This window comes from Miniopterus natalensis, chromosome 17 (genome assembly GCF_054644295.1).
Source record: "Miniopterus natalensis isolate mMinNat1 chromosome 17, mMinNat1.hap1, whole genome shotgun sequence".
Lineage (NCBI taxonomy): Eukaryota > Metazoa > Chordata > Mammalia > Chiroptera > Miniopteridae > Miniopterus > Miniopterus natalensis.
The window spans coordinates 7,787,472-7,811,006 of NC_142097.1; the positions used below are offsets into that span (position 1 = coordinate 7,787,472).

Consider the following 23,535-nt stretch of genomic DNA (forward strand, 5'->3'; position numbering starts at 1 on the left):
TCAAGTGGGAACTGTGGACACGCAGTTCTGTTTAGAATGAACCACCATAGCTTGCCCAACAGCCACTCCAAAAATTTGGGGGAGAAAAACGAGCGAAAAGTAGACTGGGGATGGGCAAAAGCTTCGACTATACCCTTACTCTGCTGCTTTATTTTGTCCAGTCTGATTTAGAAACAATCGCATTTGTTAGCCCCCCACACACCCTCCCTTTCTCTGCAGGCCACCACTGTCCCCCTACTCCCCACCTAGGCTAGCAGCTGGTCTTTCCTGGTTGGAAATGTATCTTAACAGGGCCTGCAGCAGCTGTTGCTGCGAGCGCTGGCTGGCGGAGTCGCTCCCTCTCATTAACTTACTTGTTGGACCTGCTGGTGCTTGAGAAAGGGTTACGTTAATAAAGCTACTAATGAAACAGAAAGGCACACAGTGAAAGGAGAAGGTGGGGGGGAGGAAGAATTATTGTTGCTGTTGTTCCAGGCATAGGTTTTATAATCACACAGCCCTGCCTGTGTTGAGACAAGTCTTACTCCAAACTCCAGGAGGACTTGAACTTTTTCAGTTTCATTCATTTTCCTGTGTGATGAGGTTTCTAAGGCAGCCCAACTGTGCTGTCCCCAGGCAGGCGCTCACACTGATGCCGAAGCCTGGTGGCTGCCTGCTGGGTGGAGTCGGGCAGGGCCTCCGCAGCCAGGCTGGTTCATCACATCGAGGGAAGACGTGCCAGCCCGGAGTTCAGAGGAAGGCATCTCAAACTCCCAACTTTCTATAGTTGGAGGAATGGTTATGATCCTGCTCATTTCTATATATACCTTTCCCCTGGCAACAACAACCAAAAAAACGTGAGGCAGGAGTGGCTTCCCAGCCTGTGGTGTGGGGCCTTCTCTTTCCAAATATAGAGAAGGAATGAGCCATGGGGGTTAGCAGGGCCTATAAAAGCCCAGCCAGCAGCAGCCCCTTTGTAGCTGCTCTCTGGGCGAAGGTAAGTCACAGCCCTTCCTGCAGGGCTCTTTGCCTCCGTGTGGCAGAGCGCCCTATGCCAGGGCCCTGTCTGGCCCTGCTAAGAAATGGTTGGATGTGGAGCTAGATCTCCCCGGGCCCAAATGCCCACCCTCTTTCCCCCTCCCAGCTCCCCGTCATGGGCAGGGTCCCCTGGACTCTCCACGGACCTTGGCCTGTCCTCCATGATCACGGTCTCCCTTTGTCTCTGAGTCGTGCAGGGGACAGTGGGATTTGGTGCTTTCCTGTGCCCTCACCTCCCCATCTGGGCTGTATGCCTGTTGTGTGTTCTGTTTTCTCAAGACCAGTTGCACTGCCTGGGTGTCCATTAGTCAGTCCTAGAGATTTCTCCCTGACCAGGGCCTGGACCCACAAGCTTTTTAAACAGAGAGTCTGTTTTTATTGCCCAAGTCTAATGGAGGCATTGCAGACTGGAGAAGGCTCCATAGTGGGCTGGTAGGAGCCAGGATGGGGGCAGCTGGGGATTTTGCTACCTTCATGACTCTCCTGTGGGTCACGTCCCATCTGCTCCTCCAGCCCATCTCTGGGGCAAGGCTCTTTTAAAGTTATTAGTGCTTTATCCTTACTTAGCTAATTTATCAAGAGCTGACTCGACGCTGGACCAGACGCCGCCAGGTGCCCAGGTTCCTCCCGGGTTCTTATTGCAGGTCTGATTTCCACGGCTGCTGTGGCCTCTGCTGTCCTGTGGGTGAGACTCTCAGGTGAGAATTCTGGCCACAGCTTTGGCTGGTGGGGATCTCCAGGTGACAGAGGTCATGGGTTCCTCCCAGTCCCCAGGGCCTGAAGGGTGCAGAGTCTGAGAGCTCAGACAGGACGGGGTGGCTGGGCAGGAGCAGAGGAGGCAGCGCTTAGGCCATATTCGCAGCGGGTGCCGAGGTCAGATGGGCAGCTGAAGGAGGCACAGGCACTTTCCTCCTGAGAGGAGGTAGCCACCTTGACTCAAAACGTTCAAAACGCCGTAGCTATTTGCCATTGAGCAGAATCTCTTTGAAGAATGGCCCTTATTTTTCATGGTGTTTATTTTTAAAGCTTCCCCCGGCCACACCTGGATTTGAAAGAAAGCGAGGTCTCTAGAGGGCTGCGCTGGCCTCTGGGTCCTTCAGCAATCTGAGCCTGGGCAATGCGGAGATGGGGTGACAGGGGCCCTCACTGTCCCGCACTTAAGTCTTGTGGGTGGAGCTCCTGGGCGGCAGAGCAGATGCAGGGCAGGCCTGGAGCCCGCCCGGAGACAGGGGGCTCACGGGTTGCCTTCCAGCTGGCACCATGAGCAGCGACACGGAGATGGAAGTGTTCGGCACGGCCGCCCCCTTCCTCCGGAAGTCGGAAAAGGAGAGGATTGAGGCTCAGAACCAGCCCTTTGATGCCAAAACCTACTGCTTCGTGGTGGACGCGAAGGAGGAGTACGCCAAGGGGAAGATTAAGAGCGCGCAGGACGGGAAGGTCACGGTGGAGACCGAGGACAGCCGGGTACGCCTCGGGCCGGCCCCACGGGCGGCGGCCTGGTCCCCCACCCGCGCCCGCGGCTCTGGCGCTACACGGCCGTCACCGCGTCCCTGCTCAGCTCCCCGGGAGAGAGCGGGGCACGTTCTGGCCCAGGAGCCGGCGGGAGATCCTGACTGTGGCTGACGGAAGCAGTTAGCGCTCGGGTGCTTCCGTCAACGTGCCCCTGCCCTGGGTCGGGGCGACGGGCGCTGTGCACCCCGAGGTGTGCAGTCGGGGGCCCCGCAGGAGGCAGACCCCGTGTAGGAGGCGCTCCTCCGGTAGCTTCGGTCTCCCCTAAGGCTTCCAGCAATAGCTGTCCCGCTGAGGAAGTAAGGACGGGGTCCGCGTGGGCAAGCCGCGCGCGGCACGCTCGGTAAGCGCGGCCACCTCCCTTCCAGACCCTGGTGGTCCGGCCCGAGGACGTGTACGCCATGAACCCGCCCAAGTTCGACCGCATCGAGGACATGGCCATGCTGACGCACCTGAACGAGCCGGCCGTGCTCTACAACCTCAAGGACCGCTACACCTCCTGGATGATCTACGTCCGTGCGGCGCGGCGGGGCGGGGCGGCGCGGGGCCGGGGCGGCGCGGGGCCGGGGCGGCGCGGGGCCGGGGCGGCGCAGGGCCGGGCGGGACTCTACGGAAAGGAGGAGACGGGTTCGAGGCGGCTGGACCCGGAGAGAGGCGCGGCCAGGGGACAGGCTGGGCGCCGCGGGGCGGGAGAGCCGCAGGCGGCGGGGAGAACCGGCTCGGGCCTCGGCACCGTTACCCACCGGCTGGGGGAGGTCCAGCGACGCCCCTCCTTGAGTCTCCCCTGCCTCACCTATAAAGAGAAAATATATCTTCTTTTACTTGTTTATTGTAAAAAAAAAAAAAAAAAAGTGAAAAATAATAAAAGCAAAGGTTTTATATATACACACGCATACGTATTACTCTCCCTCCCGCAGACCTACTCGGGCCTGTTCTGTGTCACCGTCAACCCCTACAAGTGGCTGCCGGTGTACAACCCCGAGGTGGTGGATGGCTACCGGGGCAAAAAGCGCCAGGAGGCCCCGCCCCACATCTTCTCCATCTCGGACAACGCCTATCAGTTCATGCTGACCGGTAGGTTTCCAGGGGGGGGCCTGGGGTGCCAGGGCAGCCGCAGGACGGGGCTCGGAAGGAGCGCCATGTGGTCCTGGGGCTGCCCTGTCCGGCCTGTGACCTCCATACAAAGGACAGGAGGGTAAAGTTGCTTAAAGAGGCAGAAAGGCCAGATCTCAGCCCCTTGCACACCCTGGTGAGAAGTTTGCATTCGATGCAACTATTGGTTAAACCCTGTGAAACTAAGGTTTCTATGGGCCCAAAACAGTACTGACAATTTCATATGGTTCAACCTAATACAATCAGAAGCCACCGACCCAGGTGACAAGCCACTAGCTGGCTTTAAGCAGGGCCTTAACCCCTGAGTCTCAGTCTCAAGCTCCCACCTAGGACTAAGCAAACCACGAGAGGGAAGAGGAATTGAGCACTGAACTGCGACTGCTTGAGAACAGGGGTAAAGGGGGAAGCACCTTCTATGTTGCCATCAACTCTTTTACTTTTGCATTTGGCAGATCGCGAAAACCAGTCCATTCTGATCACGTAAGTCTGCAAGGTGTAGAGCGGCTTCATAGCTGGGCTCCTCGTCCCCAGTGCAAAGGCAGTGCTCGCTCTAATCTGTCCACTGGAAAGTATGGAGAACAAAGTCTAGAGTGGAAAGACAGACTGGGGGATGGGCGAGGAGATATGCGGAAGGCCTCAGAAAACTGGACTTGCCCACCCTGGGTCAGCTCGGCTGGGGAGCCTTCCCTCGGGCTCTGCCTCTGTGTGGTCCCTTTTATTTGCTTGGTAGATGTGTCTGATGTGGCTTAGAGCATGTCCAGGCCTCTGTGTGACATCTTGGAGAGACTGTTGGCACTCACAGAACTTGTTTCTCCTTCTCTCCCTCTCTTTTGATCACTCCAAATAGCGGAGAATCCGGGGCCGGGAAGACTGTGAACACCAAGAGGGTCATCCAGTACTTTGCAACAATTGCAGCTACTGGAGACCTTGCCAAGAAGAAGGACTCCAAAATGAAGGTGTGGAGATGAAGGCTGGCTGTGCTTCCTTCTACCCTTTGTCTTAACTTCTCAGTGAGGGAGCAAAGGGAGGCAACACCCCCCTCCCAGGAAAGGAGAGCAGGCCAGGACTTACCATCTGGAGGGGCAGCCAGTTATCTTACATGACCCAGGGCATGGCTGATCGTATGGGACCAGATCCTGTCGTGGTTTTGGAAAATGAGGGTCTGAGAAAGGTCAGCCGGGGGAGCATGGCAGAGAGCTCCTTCTTTTAGGGCAGAATCTCATATCCCCTCCCCACTAGAGAGAACTGCAGCATATAGTTGTTACCTTTCTAAACAAAAATGTTACAATGGTCTCCAGTGGATCAGACAACCTAGCTGACTGGAGAAGCAAGGAACCGAAGTATTAAAGGAAGTTTGTCAAGACACCCAACTATAGCTAAATATCACAAAGTGGCAAAGGTGTGTGGAGTGCCGTTGACTTGTGTCAAGACACTGAACTAAAGCTAAATATCACAAAATGGCAAAGGTGTGCTGAGTGAGACTTGCTGTTGACTTGGTTCATCCTCAGACTGGGAAGTCGGGGCGGGAGGGACTGGCTTTGCCTTAGACTGCCGGGAGCACGGACAGGCAGGGGTGGCAGAGCAGAAGCTTTGCTTGCTACCCTTCCGTGGCTTCTTCCTTCCCCGATTTCGTGCACTAGGGGACTCTGGAAGACCAAATCATCAGTGCCAACCCGTTGCTGGAGGCTTTCGGGAATGCCAAGACTGTGAGGAATGACAACTCCTCTCGCTTTGTGAGTCTCAGTTCAGTTACGTTCGGATTTTCTCTGTGGCCTATGAGATAAGCAAGGTCCCTGTCCCCACAGAGGTTACAATCCGGAGGGGACAGACAGCGAAAGGATGAAACAAATCACCAAGACAATTTCCATTAATGACACATTTGTATAAAGTTCAGTAAACCAACAGGGCCTGTGATATAACTGGGGCAGGGTCTCCTTTAGTGTCGGCAGGGACGGCCTCTGGGGGGGGACTGTGAACCCCAAGATCTGCAGGACAAAGGGCAAAGCAAGTGCACAGTGTCTGAAGTAGGGGAGGGCTTGGTCTAGTCAAGGGATGTAAAGAGGGTCTGAGTGGCTGCAGAGAGGTGGGCAAGGGCCCATGAGGTGAGGGAAGAGGCAGAGAGAGACCTGTCACATAGGTATCTGTAGACCACCTTTGGATTTCACTCAGGAAGCTACGGAAGGATTCTATAGGCAGGGAAGTGATATGGTTTCATTTGCACCTAGAAAAAAAATCAGTCCCTTACTTTGTTGACTGCATGGGGTGGGGCGGTTTGGAGGCAGTGCGGAACAAAGGGGATGGGAAAGGAAGGCACGTCAATCTGGGAAGGGAAGGAGGGAGGAAGAGGAGCACATACTTAATTTCAAACTATGGGGAAATAAAGCTCCTACTCACCTGGCCCAGGAGGCTGGTGGGAACACCTGGGGCCCTGGCACACGCTGGTCTCCCTGTCCCCCACAGGGCAAGTTCATCCGAATCCATTTCGGTACCACTGGGAAGCTGGCCTCGGCAGATATCGAAACCTGTAAGTAGATGATCAGGATCAGATGACATCTCAGGGTGGTAGGGAGCAGCCTGGAAGACAGTCCTGTGTTTGTGTTCACAGATCTGCTGGAAAAATCAAGAGTGACTTTCCAGCTGAAGGCTGAGAGAAGCTACCACATTTTCTACCAGATTCTTTCAAACAAGAAGCCAGAGCTCATAGGTGAGCAAGTCCCTGGGGGTTAGTCTTTTAGGCATTTTTGCCTCTGAAATCACTGGTCCAAGTAGAGCTGCACTATACACAGGGAATGCAACAGGCAACGAAGTTTGTTTTCAAAATGAGATGCAGTGATCCTGACAGCGATGTGCCAATTTGGAAAAAAAAACCCGAATCCATGGGACAGAACCAGATGAAACCACTACTGAACTCAGGGCTGGTTTATAAAAACCTTCTGAACAACTAAGCATTTAATTGTCCTTTAGCGCCCCCTTGTGTTCTGACACAGAAACCAACCTTTCACCAAATGCTGTGAGGCCAGCGCAAAATCCGTGAACAATCCAGCCTGTGTGTAGTCATTTGTTCTGCACCTAATGGGCCTTGTGCATACTGTCTTCAGTGCCCTCAGGCTGTGTTTGCTCAGCCTTCTGGTCCCAAGGCTGGAAAAAGATTGCAGCTTTTCAGCCTGTGCTTCCCTCAATGTGGGCTCCTACCTCACCCACACACCACCAAGTTTCCCTTTTAACTTTTCTGAACCTACTTCAATAAGCACCATTTGCATGCAAGGCAAGAGACTTTAAACACTTCATTCCCCTGGGGTTCTTGCTCTACCCTGCATGACCGGCTGCACCGTCTTCCCTGGACACTTTATATCCAATCACAGCCTGAGTACGGTGAGGCTGTTTAAAAAGAGATCTCGAGCTGTATATTCAGTTTGGGCTCCAGCAATAAGTTTCAAACCAGAACACAGGAGCTCAGAATCACTGGGCAGATGTTCTCTTTGCATCTGTGTGACCTCCTCTAACTACTCATTTCAGAGCTGCTGCTTATTACGACCAACCCTTACGACTACCCCTTCATCAGCCAGGGTGAAATCCTGGTGGCCAGTATTGATGATGCAGAGGAGCTGCTGGCCACGGATGTAAGGACAGAGAGAAAGGTGTGGGGTGCTCGTCCTTGTCACTGGGGTCAGCCGGCTGACATGCTGCTCTTTCCATGCCAGAGTGCCATTGACATCCTGGGCTTCACTCCAGAAGAGAAGTCTGGACTCTACAAGCTCACAGGAGCCGTGATGCACTATGGGAACATGAAGTTCAAGCAGAAGCAGCGAGAGGAGCAGGCAGAGCCCGACGGCACCGAAGGTACAAAAGCACCAAGGTCGGCAGATGCTAGACTGTGGCCAAACGAACCTCTCAGGGCTCAGGTGCCTGTAGGCACTGTTACCACCCGTGTCTGCTGAATTGCCAGAATGGCCCCATTTCAGCTGTGATGAGCGGTGACCGGGGTTTTCTGGAACCCCATCCTGCCTTTTCACACAGTCTGCCCTGTTCTCTGAGAGACTCAGCTTCCATCGGCCGCATGTGAGCAGTTTAGAGGTGTGAAAAGTAAAACACCCTGAGACAAACTTAGCCCCACTCTGCAACATCTGGATGGTTTTCAAAGTGATTCTGCTACTTTGCCAAGCATCAGAGTTTCCCTTTGTAACAGTCTCTCTTCTCTTGCTAGTGGCGGACAAGACTGCCTATCTGATGGGCCTGAACTCCTCGGACCTCCTGAAAGCGCTGTGCTTCCCCAGAGTGAAAGTTGGGAACGAGTACGTGACCAAAGGTCAAACTGTGGATCAGGTAGGCAGCCCCTCCGGGCGGGGCGGGGCCGCAGGTGCACCATGGCGGGCGGCAGACTCATCGCCGGCCTCCCCCCAGGTTCACCATGCTGTGAATGCCCTTTCCAAGTCCGTTTATGAAAAGTTGTTCCTGTGGATGGTCACCCGCATCAACCAGCAGCTGGACACAAAGCTGCCGAGGCAGCACTTCATTGGGGTCCTGGACATCGCGGGCTTTGAGATCTTCGAGGTTTGTGCTGCTCGTGTTCGTGCTTTTATGTGGCTTTGTGAGGCGATCGGTTTTCATGATTCTGTAGGGAAGATGTCCAGGTGCCTGCATGTCATAACATCACATCTTGTAGGGAAACTAGATGGAGGGTGGATCAGGTAGAGAAGAATGTGGGGAGGGTTTGTATTATTTTCAGAGAAGGGAGCACTTGCCCTGGCCGGTGTGGCTCAGTGGATTGGGCGTCATCTGGGCACCCAGAGGTGGGTTCGATTCCCGGGATGTGGGCTCGATCGCCAGTAGGGGGCATACAGGAGGCAGCTGATCTATGTTTTTCTCTCTCCTGCTCCCTTCCTCTCTCTCTAAAATCAATAAAAACATGTTTTTAAAAAAGAGAGAGGCAGAGAATACTTGTGTCAAGTACAATTTTAAGGGATATAGTCCAATGAGTAAAAAAATATCTCAAATGCAATTACTGACTTAGGGAGAGCAGGCGTAACAGAGGATTTGATAATAAGCCTATCATGCAATATTTTACATAAATTTCCCACTGGTTCTGGGTTAGAAGCATAAAGCAGTTCATCAAAGTGTATATTTGATGTCTGCCAGATAGAAGACATGCAGATAAATAAGAGATGAGCATGCAGTCTGTAGAGGAAGGTGAGAACTATGTAAGGCATACCGAAGAGTAGCTACAAAGTAAGGCAGCCTGGGGTCGCTGCACAGGAGAGGCCCAGACCACGGGAACTCAGGGGAAGGAGGAACACCTTCCAGCTGGAAGTGCAGAGAAGACTCCAAGAGGAGATAAGATCTCAGCTAGGCCCTGGAGTACGTGACCATATCTGAAAGCAAAAGTGAGCTGGCCTGTCTGAGCAATGAGGAGGAAAGTTGATGGGTCTTGATTTAGAAAGAAGTCTAACTTTTCACGTCAACATTGTACTTTTGTATTAGTACAACAGCCTGGAGCAGCTGTGCATCAACTTCACCAACGAGAAACTGCAACAGTTCTTCAACCACCACATGTTCGTGCTGGAGCAGGAGGAGTACAAGAAGGAAGGCATCGAGTGGGAGTTCATTGACTTCGGGATGGACCTGGCTGCCTGCATCGAGCTCATCGAGAAGGTATCCTGTTCCATCACTCAGTGACCTCTCCTCATACACCCTGCTGTTCTCACTGCAGCTCTGGTTTACCCCATGTGCATTTGCCTTCACCTAGCCCATGGGCATCTTCTCCATCCTGGAAGAGGAGTGCATGTTCCCCAAGGCCACAGACACCTCCTTCAAGAACAAGCTGCATGACCAGCACCTGGGCAAGTCCAGCAACTTCCAGAAGCCCAAGGTTGTCAAAGGCAAGGCCGAGGCCCACTTCTCGCTGGTGCACTACGCGGGCACCGTGGACTACAGCGTCTGTGGCTGGCTGGAGAAGAACAAGGACCCCCTGAACGAGACGGTGGTCGGGCTGTACCAGAAGTCCTCCAACAGGCTCCTGGCACACCTCTATGCCACCTTTGCCACCACGGATGGTAACCGACTCCCCGAGTGCCCTGAAGTGGTGCCCCCTCCTTCCAATTGAGTCCACAGGGCCTGCTAACAAGCTTGTGCATATGTTGTCTCTTCCAGTTGACAGTGGAAAGAAGAAAGTTGCTAAGAAGAAGGGCTCTTCCTTCCAAACTGTCTCTGCCCTTTTCAGGGTAAGAAAAATTCACATTTATTTGCTCATGGCTGGTTTAAGTCATCGCAAAGTGAGCGATGTAGAGATTCTAAGCTGGCCTATTCAAGAATAGCAGTGTGGCCTTAATCTGGCTACTGTCACTTAGTGAAGTGCTGGCTTGACAGACTTTAAATGAGGGCCAGAGCTTAATGATCATTTGGTCCCGTGACTCGCTGCTAGGCTGGCCTGGGAGGGGAGTCCGCTGCACACGCTCTGACTTGCCCGAAGGGACTGGCAGTGGCACCCTTTCCAGCGGACCGCATACCTCTCTTGAGCTGATTTTAGACAGCGTTCTTCCTTAGTCTTTGGCTCACTGTGAAACAAAAGGCTATTATATAAGGTGTTTGTTTTGTTTTTGTTTTGTTTTGTTCTGTTTTTGCCCACTCCTCTAGCCAGGGGGCTATTAAAGAAAGAGCTAAATAATTCCATTATTCTTTAGAATTCGTTATAAGTTTAAACCAGATACCCCGCTTTTCATTACAATACATCTCTGTGTTTGTAAAAGTCTACGGTGAGCTGTCAAATTTAACCTTTTTCTTTTAGGAAAACCTGAACAAGCTAATGTCAAATTTAAGAACTACCCACCCTCACTTTGTGCGCTGCATAATTCCCAACGAAACCAAAACCCCAGGTGAGACACCTGCCGGCTCTCTAGATGGCGGCGGTTCTTTTGGAATTCTGTGGGGACTGATGTTTCTGGCGTCTGCTCTCAGGGGCCATGGAGCACAGCCTCGTCCTGCATCAGCTGCGCTGCAACGGCGTCCTGGAGGGCATCCGCATCTGCAGGAAGGGCTTCCCCAACCGCATCCTCTACGGGGATTTTAAACAAAGGTGTGTCCTTAAAAGGTCTACATGATTCTTTTTTTATAAATATGTTGTTGTTTTTTAAATTGATTTCAGAGAGAGGAAGGGAGAGGGAGAGAGATAGAAACATCAATGAGAGTCATTGATCGGCTGCCTCCTGTACGCCCGCTACTGGGGATTGGGCCCGAAGCCTGGGCATGTGCCCTGACCGGAATGGAACCGTGATCTCCTGTTTCATAGGTCAACACTCAGCCACTGAGCCACACCAGCAGGGCTATATGATTCTTGATAACATGTGCAAACACTGGAATTGGGGGAGACAAATACTGATGAAAAGACCCATCTCAACAGGACAGTTGTGGACTTCCATGTAAAATAAATAACCTACTACTTGGCCACAGTGTACATACTTCTTTCCTCCATCTTTTCTCAGGAGCTTGTCTGATATGCACAGGGCAGAAAACCTCCTGGACTGGGAATCGGGAGGCCCAGACTCTAGGCCATTGTCTAGCAGTGTGATTGTGGGCAAGTTTATTTGCCTCTCTGGGCCTTGGCTTTCTTGCCTACAGGAAGGGAGGCTGAACTGGATGGCCTCCAAGGTTTATGATTTTGCTAATAGTCTCTGATTGTTTCCATGTCTACAATGGCAGATACCGAGTGCTTAATGCCAGTGCAATCCCTGAGGGACAGTTCATCGACAGCAAGAAAGCTTGTGAAAAGCTGCTGGCGTCCATCGATATTGACCACACTCAGTACAAATTTGGACACACCAAGGTAATGCATCAATTCTGATAGCTGCTGGCCTTTATAGTCCCTTTAGACTTCTGCAGAACCCTGACTCACCCTTCCTTCTCCCTCTCAGGTGTTCTTCAAAGCTGGCTTGCTGGGAACCCTGGAAGAAATGCGAGATGACCGCCTGGCCAAACTGATCACTCGGACGCAAGCTGTGTGCAGAGGCTTCCTCATGCGGGTGGAATTCCAGAAGATGGTGCAGAGAAGGTGGAGTGGGCTCTTTGTTCAAGCATGAGCTCTTCTCAGGAAGTGGGGGGGGGTCTCTCTGAGAAATAACTGATATTTTGTTTGTAGGGAGTCCATCTTCTGCATCCAGTACAACATCCGCGCCTTCATGAACGTCAAGCACTGGCCCTGGATGAAGCTCTTCTTCAAGATCAAGCCCCTCCTCAAGAGCGCAGAGACTGAGAAGGAGATGGCCACCATGAAGGAAGAGTTCCAGAAAACCAAGGATGAACTTGCCAAGTCAGAGGCAAAGAGAAAGGAACTGGAGGAAAAGTTGGTGACTCTAGTACAAGAGAAGAATGACCTGCAGCTCCAAGTACAAGCTGTATGTGTTTAGAAATCTTTTTATTTTCGCTTTCCTTCTAGATTTATTTAAGAAAATTAGAATTTTGGTGGGATTTTTGCTTTTTAGTTCAGATGTTTCATAAAAAGCTTCACATATAACAAAATACTGGAATATCACACACCTTATCTCACTGAAGAAAATCATGATTCTTTTTTTAAAGGAAAGTGAAAACTTGTTGGATGCAGAGGAAAGATGTGACCAGCTGATCAAAGCCAAATTCCAGCTGGAGGCCAAAATCAAGGAGGTGACAGAGAGAGCTGAAGATGAAGAAGAGATCAATGCTGAGCTGACGGCCAAGAAGAGGAAGCTGGAGGATGAATGTTCAGAGCTCAAGAAAGACATTGACGACCTCGAGCTGACACTGGCCAAGGTCGAGAAGGAAAAGCACGCCACAGAGAACAAGGTGCTCTCTTCGTGGGTCTTCCCAGTTTGATGTAGTCGTTGCAAACCAAACTGGATCTCCGCTTACACTTGCTTGTGGCTTCTCCTTAGGTTAAAAACCTTACCGAGGAACTCGCCGGGTTGGATGAAACCATCGCCAAGCTGACCAAGGAGAAGAAGGCCCTCCAAGAGGCCCACCAGCAGACCCTGGATGACCTGCAGGCAGAAGAAGACAAAGTCAATTCTTTGAGCAAAATCAAGAGCAAACTGGAACAGCAAGTCGATGATGTAAGTAAACACTGCTAATTGGCAGTCCTGGAGCTTCAGGGTTGGAAGAGCCCCCAAGAACCCTGTGGGGCAAAGCATTTATTCTCAAGAGGAAATGAACCCCTTTGCAGCTGGAAAGCTCCCTAGAGCAAGAAAAGAAGCTCCGTGTAGACCTGGAAAGGAACAAAAGGAAGCTCGAGGGAGACTTGAAGCTTGCCCATGAGTCCATAATCGATCTGGAGAACGACAAGCAGCAGCTGGATGAAAGGCTTAAGAAGTAGGCTCTCAAGCCACTGGTTTCAGTTTTGCAAGTTACTGGCTGATTCGATGTTGCCAGTTCCAGGGTATTTGTCCTCACACAGTCTACACTTCCCTTCGCAGGAAGGATTTTGAATATAGTCAGCTGCAGAGCAAAGTGGAAGACGAGCAGACTCTGGGCCTTCAGTTTCAGAAGAAAATCAAAGAACTACAGGTAGGAGGTGTTTGGATTTTTTTTTTACATGTGGGTCACTCACAGCGGGCTGGGTGCTCTGTGCTCTAGGCCGCTTTGAGCATTCGGGCAGCCGCAGGGGTCTGCCTGTTGACAGAACAGTATGGATAATTTTTTCATACAATCTTAAATAAAATACGTAATTGAAGTATTTTGAGTAAACATTTCACCAAATGGACCACATCCTGAGTTGATCACTGCGGGGTAATGACCGTGTTGGTGCAGGAAAAGGTCGTATTAAATGAAATTAGCAATACTCCTATTTCCCTGGGAGAAGTTCCAGAATTGGTTTGCTTAGCACCGGTGGACACTGGCCTGTTCTCGACATTCAGAGTGAGTCACTCTGGGGCTGACTGGCTCCACAGGCTCGCACTGAGGAGCTGGAAGAGGAGATTGAGGCGGAGAGGGCGACCCGAGCAAAGGCAGAGAAGCAGCGCAGCGACTATGCCCGAGAACTGGAGGAGCTGAGCGAGCGGCTGGAGGAGGCGGGAGGCGTCACCTCCACCCAGATCGAGCTGAACAAGAAGAGGGAGGCCGAGTTCCTGAAGCTGCGCAGGGACCTGGAGGAGGCCACCCTGCAGCATGAAGCCACGGCGGCCGCCCTGAGGAAGAAGCACGGGGACAGTGTGGCCGAGCTCGCGGAGCAGATAGACAACCTGCAGAGGGTCAAGCAGAAGCTGGAGAAGGAGAAGAGCGAGCTGAAGCTGGAGATCGACGACCTGGCCAGCAGCGTGGAGAGCGTGTCGAAATCCAAGGTACTTGGGCAGAACGGGGCCCGATGCTTTGTGCTAACGGGACCTCTTGGGTCATTCAAATCTCAGTGCTGACTCACTTTTCTCCTCTTTCTCAATCCTGTAGGCAAATCTGGAAAAAATATGCCGAACTCTGGAGGATCAGCTAAGCGAGGCCAGGGGCAAGAACGAAGAGGTTCAGAGGAGCCTGAGCGAGCTGACCACACAGAAGTCTCGTCTGCAGACCGAGGCGGGTGAGTGACGGGAGGTGGGAGCTGGGGGGGGGCAACACCTTGTGGAGTCCTACCGGGGGCAACAGGGCAAAACAAAAGGGCAGAATTTGCTTGGGGGGGAATTTCTACAAAAGCACCTTTTCAGGAGAGAAACGATTAGAATAACCCAGAAGTAGAGCCATTCAGTGTCCTGAAGGAGGAGAACACTGAATGTGAGCTCAGGAAAAACGAGAGAGAGACAGAGACAGAGACAGAGAGAGAGAGAGAGACAGAGAGGTAGACCAGAAAGGGAAGGGACTTGAAATGTCAGGTGGTTCAAACTCTTTCAAAGTGAATATAACCTTGCATGGAAAGAGGCTAAAAGACAGAATTAGGACTAGAACCCAAGCCCCATGACTTTCTACTTCTTGTTGCACATGTTTTCAGGTTGTCTGCAGTCAAGAAATAAATAAAGGAACATGGCCAATTTGTATAGGCTCTTGGTGTGCAATAACAATATCGAGGACCATTATTTGGGGCTCTCACCTAGAGAATGTGGCTTCCCCCACCACTGGTCCTGCAGCCCATCATCACGGGTGGGTCAATTCTTCGCTTGCAGCCACAACCGAGACAACAGTGACAAGAAGTTTAGTTGCCATTCCAAAATAACCTCAGGGTAATAGCTCTAAAGCATCTCACTCCTCCTTTCTTCTCTTACCTCCAAGTACACATGTAAACCTGAACTTAGCATATTCACCCAAGAGTCTACATTCAAATTGTTAGAGATATCGAGTCCTTGGGAAAGCACTGACTCCCTTAATGACAAATCGACAAAGAGCTGGAAACACCTGCCGCTGGAAGGTCTGGTGGGAGTGTTTACGAGTTCCTGGCCCTGTCTAAATTTAGTTGTTCTCATGGGTTTTAGGGACAAAAGTCTCTCCTCACTTCTGTCGTCCACAATACTCGTTGGGTTGTGCTTTCACTCCCCTCCTCACAGACTCATCCTTTCGCCCCTAAGGAAGGGCCACACCTTGTAACTTACTCTCTCCCCAGTGCCTCACACACAGTAGGAACTTGGTAAGTGAATGAGTTAATGGGGGAATTAATGAAACGTTCCTTTCTGCTCACAGGTGAGCTGAGCCGCCAGCTGGAAGAAAGGGAAAGCATAGTGTCGCAGCTCTCTCGGAGCAGGCAGGCATTCACCCAGCAAACAGAGGAGCTCAAGAGGCAGCTGGAGGAAGACAGCAAGGTAGTCATGCGCGAGGCTTCTTTGATCTAATTTTCAGGCACCTCCGGGCAACTTTACTCAGTAGGTGAGGGCAGGAGGAACAGACTTGGATTGTATCATGCACATGGCATTAAAATATCAACCCCCGGGGGCTGTCCTCTTTCTTGACTTCTTTAGGCCAAGAATGCCCTGGCCCACGCCCTGCAGTCCTCCCGCCACGACTGTGACCTGCTGCGGGAACAGTATGAGGAGGAGCAGGAAGCCAAGGCGGAGCTGCAGAGGGCGCTGTCCAAGGCCAACAGCGAGGTTGCCCAGTGGAGAACCAAATACGAGACGGACGCCATCCAGCGCACGGAGGAGCTGGAGGAGGCCAAGTGTGCAACTCTCTTTACCTTATAAGAACTTGAACCCTTAGATGACCATATGAGAGAGGGCACTGATTGAACTACCAGGGAATGAACTTCTTTTGTGACTGGCTGTTTCCCCATCTGGGGTCTTCGAATGCAGGCTGGGCCACGGGAGGGACCGGCCTTAGCGCATTTCCTTAAGGCAGACAAACCCCTTTGATCCCGGATAGCGACAAGGCAGGCTGTGGATCACTGATTTTTAGCGGCCACGAGGCTCTCCTGGGCTTAGGAAAGCAAATGGGTGTTTGGATCACAAGGTTGGTGATTCCAACATGATGAACAGTGATGTTCCAGAGGATCGAAACTTAAGTAGCATCTGCTTCTCTTTCGTATCCTTCAAGGAAAAAACTTGCTCAGCGCCTTCAAGAGTCCGAGGAACAGGTTGAGGCAGTGAATGCGAAATGTGCTTCCTTGGAGAAGACCAAGCAGAGGCTGCAAGGAGAGGTTGAGGACCTGATGGTGGATGTGGACAGAGCCAACTCCATGGCCGCGGCCTTGGACAAGAAGCAGAGGAACTTTGACAAGGTGTGGGGTCCGCTCCGTGCTGGCTGAGCGCTGCGATGCAGAGAATGCCTGCGGGGAGGCAGAGGAGGCTGGGTCCCAGTCCTGCCCCTGCCCCGCCCTGCCCCACACTGGCAGTGAGAGCTTGGGCAAGTCCTGGGATTCACTGAGCTGTGGTTTCCTCGTCTGTAAAATGAAATGGGAGTGGGATGGAGGGGGTAGTTCCTTTCAAATATTGTCAGTGGAGACAAACCCATTTCTACAATGTTATTTGGCTCCAAACACTTTCCTTCCCACACACAGCCAGTCTGTCCAGGCGGCTGACATGCAGGAACATAACTGGGGTCCATTGAGAAGCTTCCAGAAGCCCTCCTTGGGTATGGCAGATAGGTTGACTCGAAGCAGAGTTTTAATGAAATATCTAAGAATACAGGCCCATTTTCATATGAGGAAAAGGGCGATTATGCCCAGCTCATCTCTTCCCAAAGGATTCATTTGCTTCTTGGAGACAATTGTTGCTGATCAACTACGGACCTTCAGTGAATGTACAGAACAAAATCTTGGTTAGTCCACTAGTGAAGAACAGGAGCCAGGCAGGGGACACCGCCCAGTGGCCCCAAACTCTGGGGGTCTCCCTTACCGGTTATATGTAGTTAGAAGCTTGGGGAGAAGAGCTAGTAAGTGGGATACCTTCTACGGCGGTGTTCCAGGTGCTGGCTGAATGGAAAACGAAGTGTGAGGAGAGCCAGGCAGAGCTGGAGGCATCTCTGAAGGAATCACGCTCCCTGAGCACCGAACTCTTCAAACTGAAAAACGCCTACGAAGAAGCCTTAGATCAGCTTGAAACTGTGAAACGAGAAAATAAGAACTTGGAGCGTAAGCAGTTTAAACTGCCTGAAACCCCCTTCACACAGTTGCCAGTCAGAGGGTGTGCTGGAGGGTGCTGGAGAAGGTGTGCTAGAGAGGGTGTGCTGGAGAAGGGGTGCTGGAGAGGGGGTGCGAAGAGGTGCTGAGCTCAGGCTTACATCCCTGCACTCGTGAGCATCAGTGTGCACATGGAGAGCATTCATCTGAGGGGTTACGTTACTTTCTCTATACGCTATCTTACCTGTAGGAAACAGAGTCCTCAGAATTGTACAAAACTAGTTTAAAAGGACTTTGTTGATGCTACCTATCTGGAAACCCATGCAGAGGTGCTCAAATGCATCATAACTTACTTCTTTGCAGAGGAGATAGCAGACCTCACAGAACAAATTGCTGAAAATGGCAAAACCATCCATGAGCTGGAGAAATCAAGGAAGCAGATCGAGCTGGAAAAGGCTGACATCCAGCTGGCTCTCGAGGAAGCAGAGGTGAGCAGAGGCCAGGGAGGCAGCGCAGGAGCCCATGTGGCCCTGGTGGGTGCCACCCTGGCAGGCTAGCTGGTCCCCGTCTTCACGTTTGCCTCTGTAAAATCCACAGCCCTCCAGCCTGCCCCTTCCCTGTCAAACAGAGTAACTGTGAGGCTGAATGACATAACACTGTAGGTTGTCTTAAATTTATTGGAAAAAATAATTACACTAAAATGGGTCTAAAAATGAGATTTTTGCAAAATCTTAGATGAGTTTAAAATATCCACAAGGTGTTTTACACTCCTAAGAAATATGATCATTTAATGTGATTATTTTTTGATACTATAATCTAAACAAAGAGCAAGGAAACATTTTATTCCTGCACTGAAGACAGATTAGGGGTTTTGAATTGTAGAGTCAGTTATGAATATTCCACTGAAGCTCTACCACCCTGCAGGGCAGTGCAGCAGGCTCGGTACCATCACTGGTACTAGTCTTTTTTTTGTTGTTCTTTAAAGGCTGCCCTTGAACATGAAGAGGCCAAGATCCTCCGAATCCAGCTGGAATTGACACAAGTGAAGTCAGAAATCGACAGAAAGATCGCTGAGAAAGATGAAGAGATTGAGCAGCTGAAGAGAAACGCCCAGAGAACGGTGGAAACGATGCAGAGTGCGCTGGACGCCGAGGTGCGCAGCAGGAACGAAGCCATCAGGATCAGGAAGAAGATGGAGGGGGACCTGAATGAGATTGAGATCCAGCTGAGCCACGCCAACCGCCAGGCTGCGGAGACCCTCAAACACCTCAGGAGCGTCCAGGGGCAGCTGAAGGTGTGAGGAGCTCCCGGCGGGAAACCTCCCCTGGCCTCTAACCCTCAGAGAGGTCGGCTAGGCGTGGGGTCCTAATGCTGAGCTTCACCCAGACTCTTCCTTTTTCCTCTGGCCAGGACACCCAGCTGCACCTGGATGACGCTCTCCGGGGCCAGGAGGACCTGAAGGAGCAGCTGGCGCTCGTGGAGCGCAGAGCCGTCCTGCTGCAGGCCGAGGTGGAGGAGCTGAGGGCCTCTCTGGAGCAGACCGAGCGAGCCCGGAAGCTGGCGGAACAGGAGCTGCTGGACTCCAACGAGAGAGCGCAGCTGCTGCACACCCAGGTGAGGGCAGGGCAGGGCAGGGGCGGCGGGGGAGGGGCCACCCCCACACCTCCTGGGTAACCCCCGCTCCTCTCACCCTAGAACACCAGCCTCATCCACACCAAGAAGAAGCTGGAGGCAGACCTCATGCAGCTCCAGAGCGAGGTCGAAGACGCCAGCAGGGACGCAAGGAATGCTGAAGAGAAAGCGAAGAAAGCCATCACGGACGTACGGCTCCCCTCCTGCTCCTGGGTGGCTGCCCAGACTGTTTCATTAAAGCCCCCTGCCCTCTCCCGCCCCTGAGAGAGTTCCCATTAGACAGGTGGGCCTCCTCCAGGGCACACATGGGGTGCATTCTGCTCTGAAACCACTGCCCACCTCCTGCAAACTCAGCTGTCCACTGCCGCACATATAAAAGGTGGATATGAGAAATAGGGGAGCAATAGAAAAAAAGACCGGAAAGGATTATATGGTCTCTTATGCCCATGGGGGGCTATGCTCTTCTTTCCATCAACATATGACTTATTCCAAATATAAAAATGAGACCATGAGATGTCAGTATCCCACCAAATTTTACCTCACATGAAGCTGGCTTCGCTCCCAGGGGCACCTAATCTTCCTGGGTCTTAGACACCTTCTTCCGAGGCCCCTGCTCCACAGCGCCATCTGCTGCCTGCGGAGACCATTGCCTTGCAACTCTGCTCTCCTGCTGGCTCACGCACACTGATTCTCTAGAGACCTTCCCTTAATCTCACTGTCTCCAAACCTGCGATTCTTGGTATGAAATCAACCTTCTCCAGGTCTCAGGTTCCTTTGAAAAAATATATCAGCGATCATGGCAATAATGAAAGAAAGAATTTCCTTGGCAGGCTAAGTTCCAAGGAGGCCAGTTTAAGAAAAAGGGAGAAACCGTTTCCCTCTGGTCCCTGAAAGTTTCCTTCCTCGGCTTCTTTTACACGCCCGGGGTAGCCCATTTCACAGTCCCTGCGGAAGGGTGGGCTCACTCACCTTGCCTCCTGTGCTTGCCTTGCGCTTGGCTCTGGTCCTCTGCTCCGCAGCTTTTGACGGCTCCAGGGCACCTGGTCACCGTCTGCGTCTTAGTGGCTATGATTTGCTCTCCAGGCGGCGATGATGGCTGAGGAGCTGAAGAAGGAGCAGGACACCAGTGCCCACCTGGAGCGGATGAAGAAGAACCTGGAGCAGACGGTGAAGGACCTGCAGCACCGCCTGGACGAGGCTGAGCAGCTGGCCCTGAAGGGCGGGAAGAAGCAGATCCAGAAACTGGAGACGCGGGTACTTGCAGCGTGAACAGAGCCTCCCGCTCTCCCCCTGGTGCTCCAGCCCCAGGCTAACTTCCCACCGTGTCCCCAGATCCGAGAGCTGGAGCTGGAGCTCGAGGGGGAGCAGAAGAAGAACACCGAGTCCGTCAAGGGCCTGCGGAAATACGAGCGGCGGGTCAAGGAGCTAACCTACCAGGTAAGTGGAGGGAAATGCGCGCTCTCTCTGCACAGCGCCGACACGCTTGGGTTCTCTCTTCGGAACAGAGAGGACACACTTGCAGCCCCAGAAAACTGGCTGGGCCTGTGCGGCCCTACATTCCGCTGCTCCCATTTCTAGAGTGAGGAGGACAGGAAGAATGTGCTGAGACTGCAGGACCTGGTGGACAAGCTTCAAGTGAAAGTCAAGTCCTACAAGAGGCAGGCCGAGGAGGCCGTAAGTCAGACGCGCGCGCGGTTTGCTAGCGGCAGCCGGGTCTCCTCTCACGGGAGCTCTGAGAGCTGCGTGATCTCACCTGCCTGGGCTCTTTGGTTTTAGGATGAACAAGCCAACGCTCATCTCACCAAATTCCGAAAAGCTCAGCACGAGCTCGAGGAGGCTGAAGAACGTGCAGATATTGCAGAATCTCAAGTCAATAAGCTTCGTGCTAAGACCCGAGACTTCACCTCCAGCAGGGTAGGTGGTGGAGAGCGGCAGCTGCGTGCTGGACTTGCAGGCCCTGGGCGACCTGGGAAGGACCTGCTGTGACGCAGAAATGTTTGAACTGGAAGGAACCTGAGAGAACCCTCAACTTTAGAGCTGGTCGGTCCTAGGCTCAGGCGGGGAAGGGGTTTGCCTCAGGTCGCTTAGCTGAGAACAGCCCCGCTGGCAGCCAGGTCTGTAAGTCACAGTGAGAGACCTAAACCCCATTCTGAAAGGGAAGGAAGGAAGGGTTCCCACCGAGACCTGTCAAGTGCCCTCTGCAGGCACTGTCTTCAGTCACTGTCCAGGTAGATGCCTGTAGGTAGGAAGCCGAGTGGGTGGGGCTAGTTCTCCCTGCGAGCCAGTTTCTCCTGCTGTGGGTGGGTGAGTCCCTCCATGCGTGCAATCATGTATTCTCCCAAGGTCCACAAAATGCCCCATGTCCTACTGAAGTATACAAGCAAGCAACTCCCCAATGCTTGCCAGGAGAGGGTGCGGGGAGAAATGTCTCTGTCACGTGCATAGCTAACAGTGCCCACTGTCTTTGCAGATGGTGGTCCATGAGAGTGCAGAGTGAGCGAGCTTCTGGAACAGGACAGAAAATATGCAAAATGTATATTTTCCTGGTACCTGGCTATTTCACTTAATTTCCATACGACTGCTTTTCACACGCAATAAACTTTGCTCTGTTTTCAGTTTGGGGCTGTTTCATTATTCCCTTATCCCTGTGGGGAATGGTTCATTGCTTGGTGATTTTAATGTCTAATGTTAAAATCTCAGTGAGCAGGTGGCTTGATAAATTCAACTGGTGTGTGTGTGTGGACACAGGGAGAGATTGCTCTTGGTTTAAATTTGAGATTAGATCAGAAAGAAAAAATACTCCTAGGTCAACCACTGCTTTGGCAGTGGGAGGAGTTTGTCAAGAGTCATCTCTCAATATGGCATGAGGGAAACGCAAGCTGGACAGGGTTATAAGGCAAGAGGTACTAACCCCCCAATTCTATCAGGGAACCTCTGCGGTGTCTGTTGGGAGGGCTCCATGCAAGCACTGTGCTCACTCTTAGAAATGCACAGATGAAGGGTATAAATGAATAATCTGCCACTGAGTCCTTGGCTCCATCTACACTATTTCAAAGCCACACAACAGAAAATCTTACTCCTTTCCCAGGGTAAACCTGTCTTCTCCTTAGAAGACAAAATATGTCAGGAAGTTAGAATAACTCTTTTGCTGATCTGCTACTTGAAACAGAGTATTCTAACCTGGAATCGACTGTTTGTTGTCATAATTAAACTTATTGGAAATAGTAGTGAAGTTCCCTTCTTTATCTGATTCTAGAAGATGAGGAGATGACCAATTTGACTCCATGGGAATCTAAGACTCAGAGGAGTTCTCTTCGGCACTCAGCACTGAGTTTAGCACATGCCGGATTTGTCATTTATGGAAAGGAAGCCACTGAAGATGTCAGATTTGGCCTATCAGTGATTTCAGATAATTATGTCTCAAAGACCACATTTTTCTGACTTGCTTTCAATACTTCATGGCAACACTGTGACTAAAGCATGGCATGTCCTTCTGGGCGGCTATCACTGAGAGGGGATCACAGCAATGAGAGCAAGTCTGGGCCAGGACTGAGGCTGGTGCAATGGGCCGTAGTCCTCAGAGCCTCTCAGGACTTCCTGGGACTGCCTTCTGTGGTAAGTGCATGAGAAAGAAAGCAAATGGAGTTTCTTGTTACAGAGGTATTCCAATTGGTAAAGAAGGAATGAAAGAACTAGAATATCGCCGTTTTTATGTGAATCACGAATCCCACATGAATTATCACAAAAATATAAACAACCAGACATTATACACCTCATGACAGGAGTGCATGCCACTGCTTGGGAGGATTCTTGCCCAACAAGCTGACTTGGGTCTGACCAAGACTCTACATGTGACCATCATCTTAAAGGAAATGCAGGGGATCCAGGATCCAACCAATAAACTCTAGGATGTGGGCAACTCAGCTGAAGAAACCATATAGTTTTTTCAATAATTAAGTTGCTAGGAAAAGATATAAATGAAATAGAAGGAGGAACTATAGATCATACATGAAAATAGATTTAACGGACCTCTCCATCAATTGCAGTGCATGGAGCTTGTTAGGACACACACACGCACACACACTCGCACCCCGACTGGTGAAATTTGAAAACTGACTGAATATTTCATGATGATATGGGATTATCATTCATTTTCAAGATATAATGTGATATTGTGATAATGTTTTCTAAAACAGTCCTTACCTTTTAAAAATACATACTAAAATAAAATACAGATAAGAAAGGAAGTGAGAAAGAGAAAGAAAGGAGGAAGGAAGGGTGGGCCTTTTTTTTTTTTTTTTAATTCTCACCCAAGGATATTTTTTCCATTGATTTTCAGAATGAGTAGAAGGGAAAGAGAGAGAGAGAGACATTGACTGGTTGCCTCCTGCACCAGCCCCGGGGGTGGAGTCTGCAACCGAGGTACAGGCCCTTGGCTGGAATTAAAGCCAGGACCCTTCCATCCAAGAGCCCACACTCTAACCACTGAACCAAACCAGCTAGGGCAGGGCGGGCCATCTTTGAAGTGAACTTGTGTTATAGAATTTCAGACACAGAGAAGTGATAAAAAAGATCCCTGATGCATTTTATGCAAAACTGGGCCACAGACTTGAGAACCTCAGAGGCTGTAAGGCCTGACGTGCCCACTTACAGGGAAAGCGTGGTATTTTACACGAGGGAGAAGGTGAGGAGCTGAGTCTGGAGCTATCCGTGTCCATCTCTATTAGGCTCTGATTTTGAGAAGGATGTAAGTGGGAACATTCATTTTCTAAGAGTTA

General features: G+C 51.4%; 1 protein-coding gene across 1 annotated transcript; it reads left to right on the forward strand.

Annotated features, from left to right (window-relative positions):
- Positions 1-1,123: 1,123 nt before the first annotated feature.
- LOC107544594 (myosin-3) lies at positions 1,124-21,372 on the forward strand. The gene is made up of 39 exons (XM_087825849.1): positions 1,124-1,715; positions 2,270-2,481; positions 2,895-3,038; positions 3,444-3,600; positions 4,092-4,119; positions 4,487-4,595; positions 5,280-5,372; positions 6,100-6,163; positions 6,245-6,343; positions 7,156-7,479; positions 7,844-7,962; positions 8,041-8,190; positions 9,118-9,288; positions 9,383-9,689; positions 9,787-9,857; positions 10,421-10,508; positions 10,591-10,708; positions 11,332-11,455; positions 11,544-11,680; positions 11,768-12,023; positions 12,205-12,447; positions 12,537-12,713; positions 12,824-12,969; positions 13,074-13,164; positions 13,548-13,937; positions 14,041-14,167; positions 15,256-15,374; positions 15,531-15,727; positions 16,102-16,285; positions 16,972-17,137; positions 17,489-17,613; positions 18,111-18,419; positions 18,536-18,739; positions 18,821-18,946; positions 19,841-20,011; positions 20,090-20,194; positions 20,336-20,431; positions 20,534-20,671; positions 21,228-21,372. Exons 2-39 carry the CDS (start codon positions 2,278-2,280, stop codon positions 21,252-21,254), a joined length of 5,904 nt encoding a protein of 1,967 aa, XP_087681975.1. The 5' UTR covers positions 1,124-1,715; positions 2,270-2,277; the 3' UTR covers positions 21,255-21,372.
- Positions 21,373-23,535: the final 2,163 nt, after the last annotated feature.

Bases quoted from the DNA above. Each gene is read 5' to 3' on its own strand.
- LOC107544594 (XM_087825849.1), top strand. From the start codon at position 2,278: ATGAGCAGCGACACGGAGATGGAAGTGTTCGGCACGGCCGCCCCCTTC. The intron at 4,120-4,486 runs GTAAGTCTGCAA...CACTCCAAATAG, and splicing joins AACCAGTCCATTCTGATCAC to CGGAGAATCCGGGGCCGGGA. The intron at 18,740-18,820 runs GTGAGGGCAGGG...CTCTCACCCTAG, and splicing joins CGCAGCTGCTGCACACCCAG to AACACCAGCCTCATCCACAC.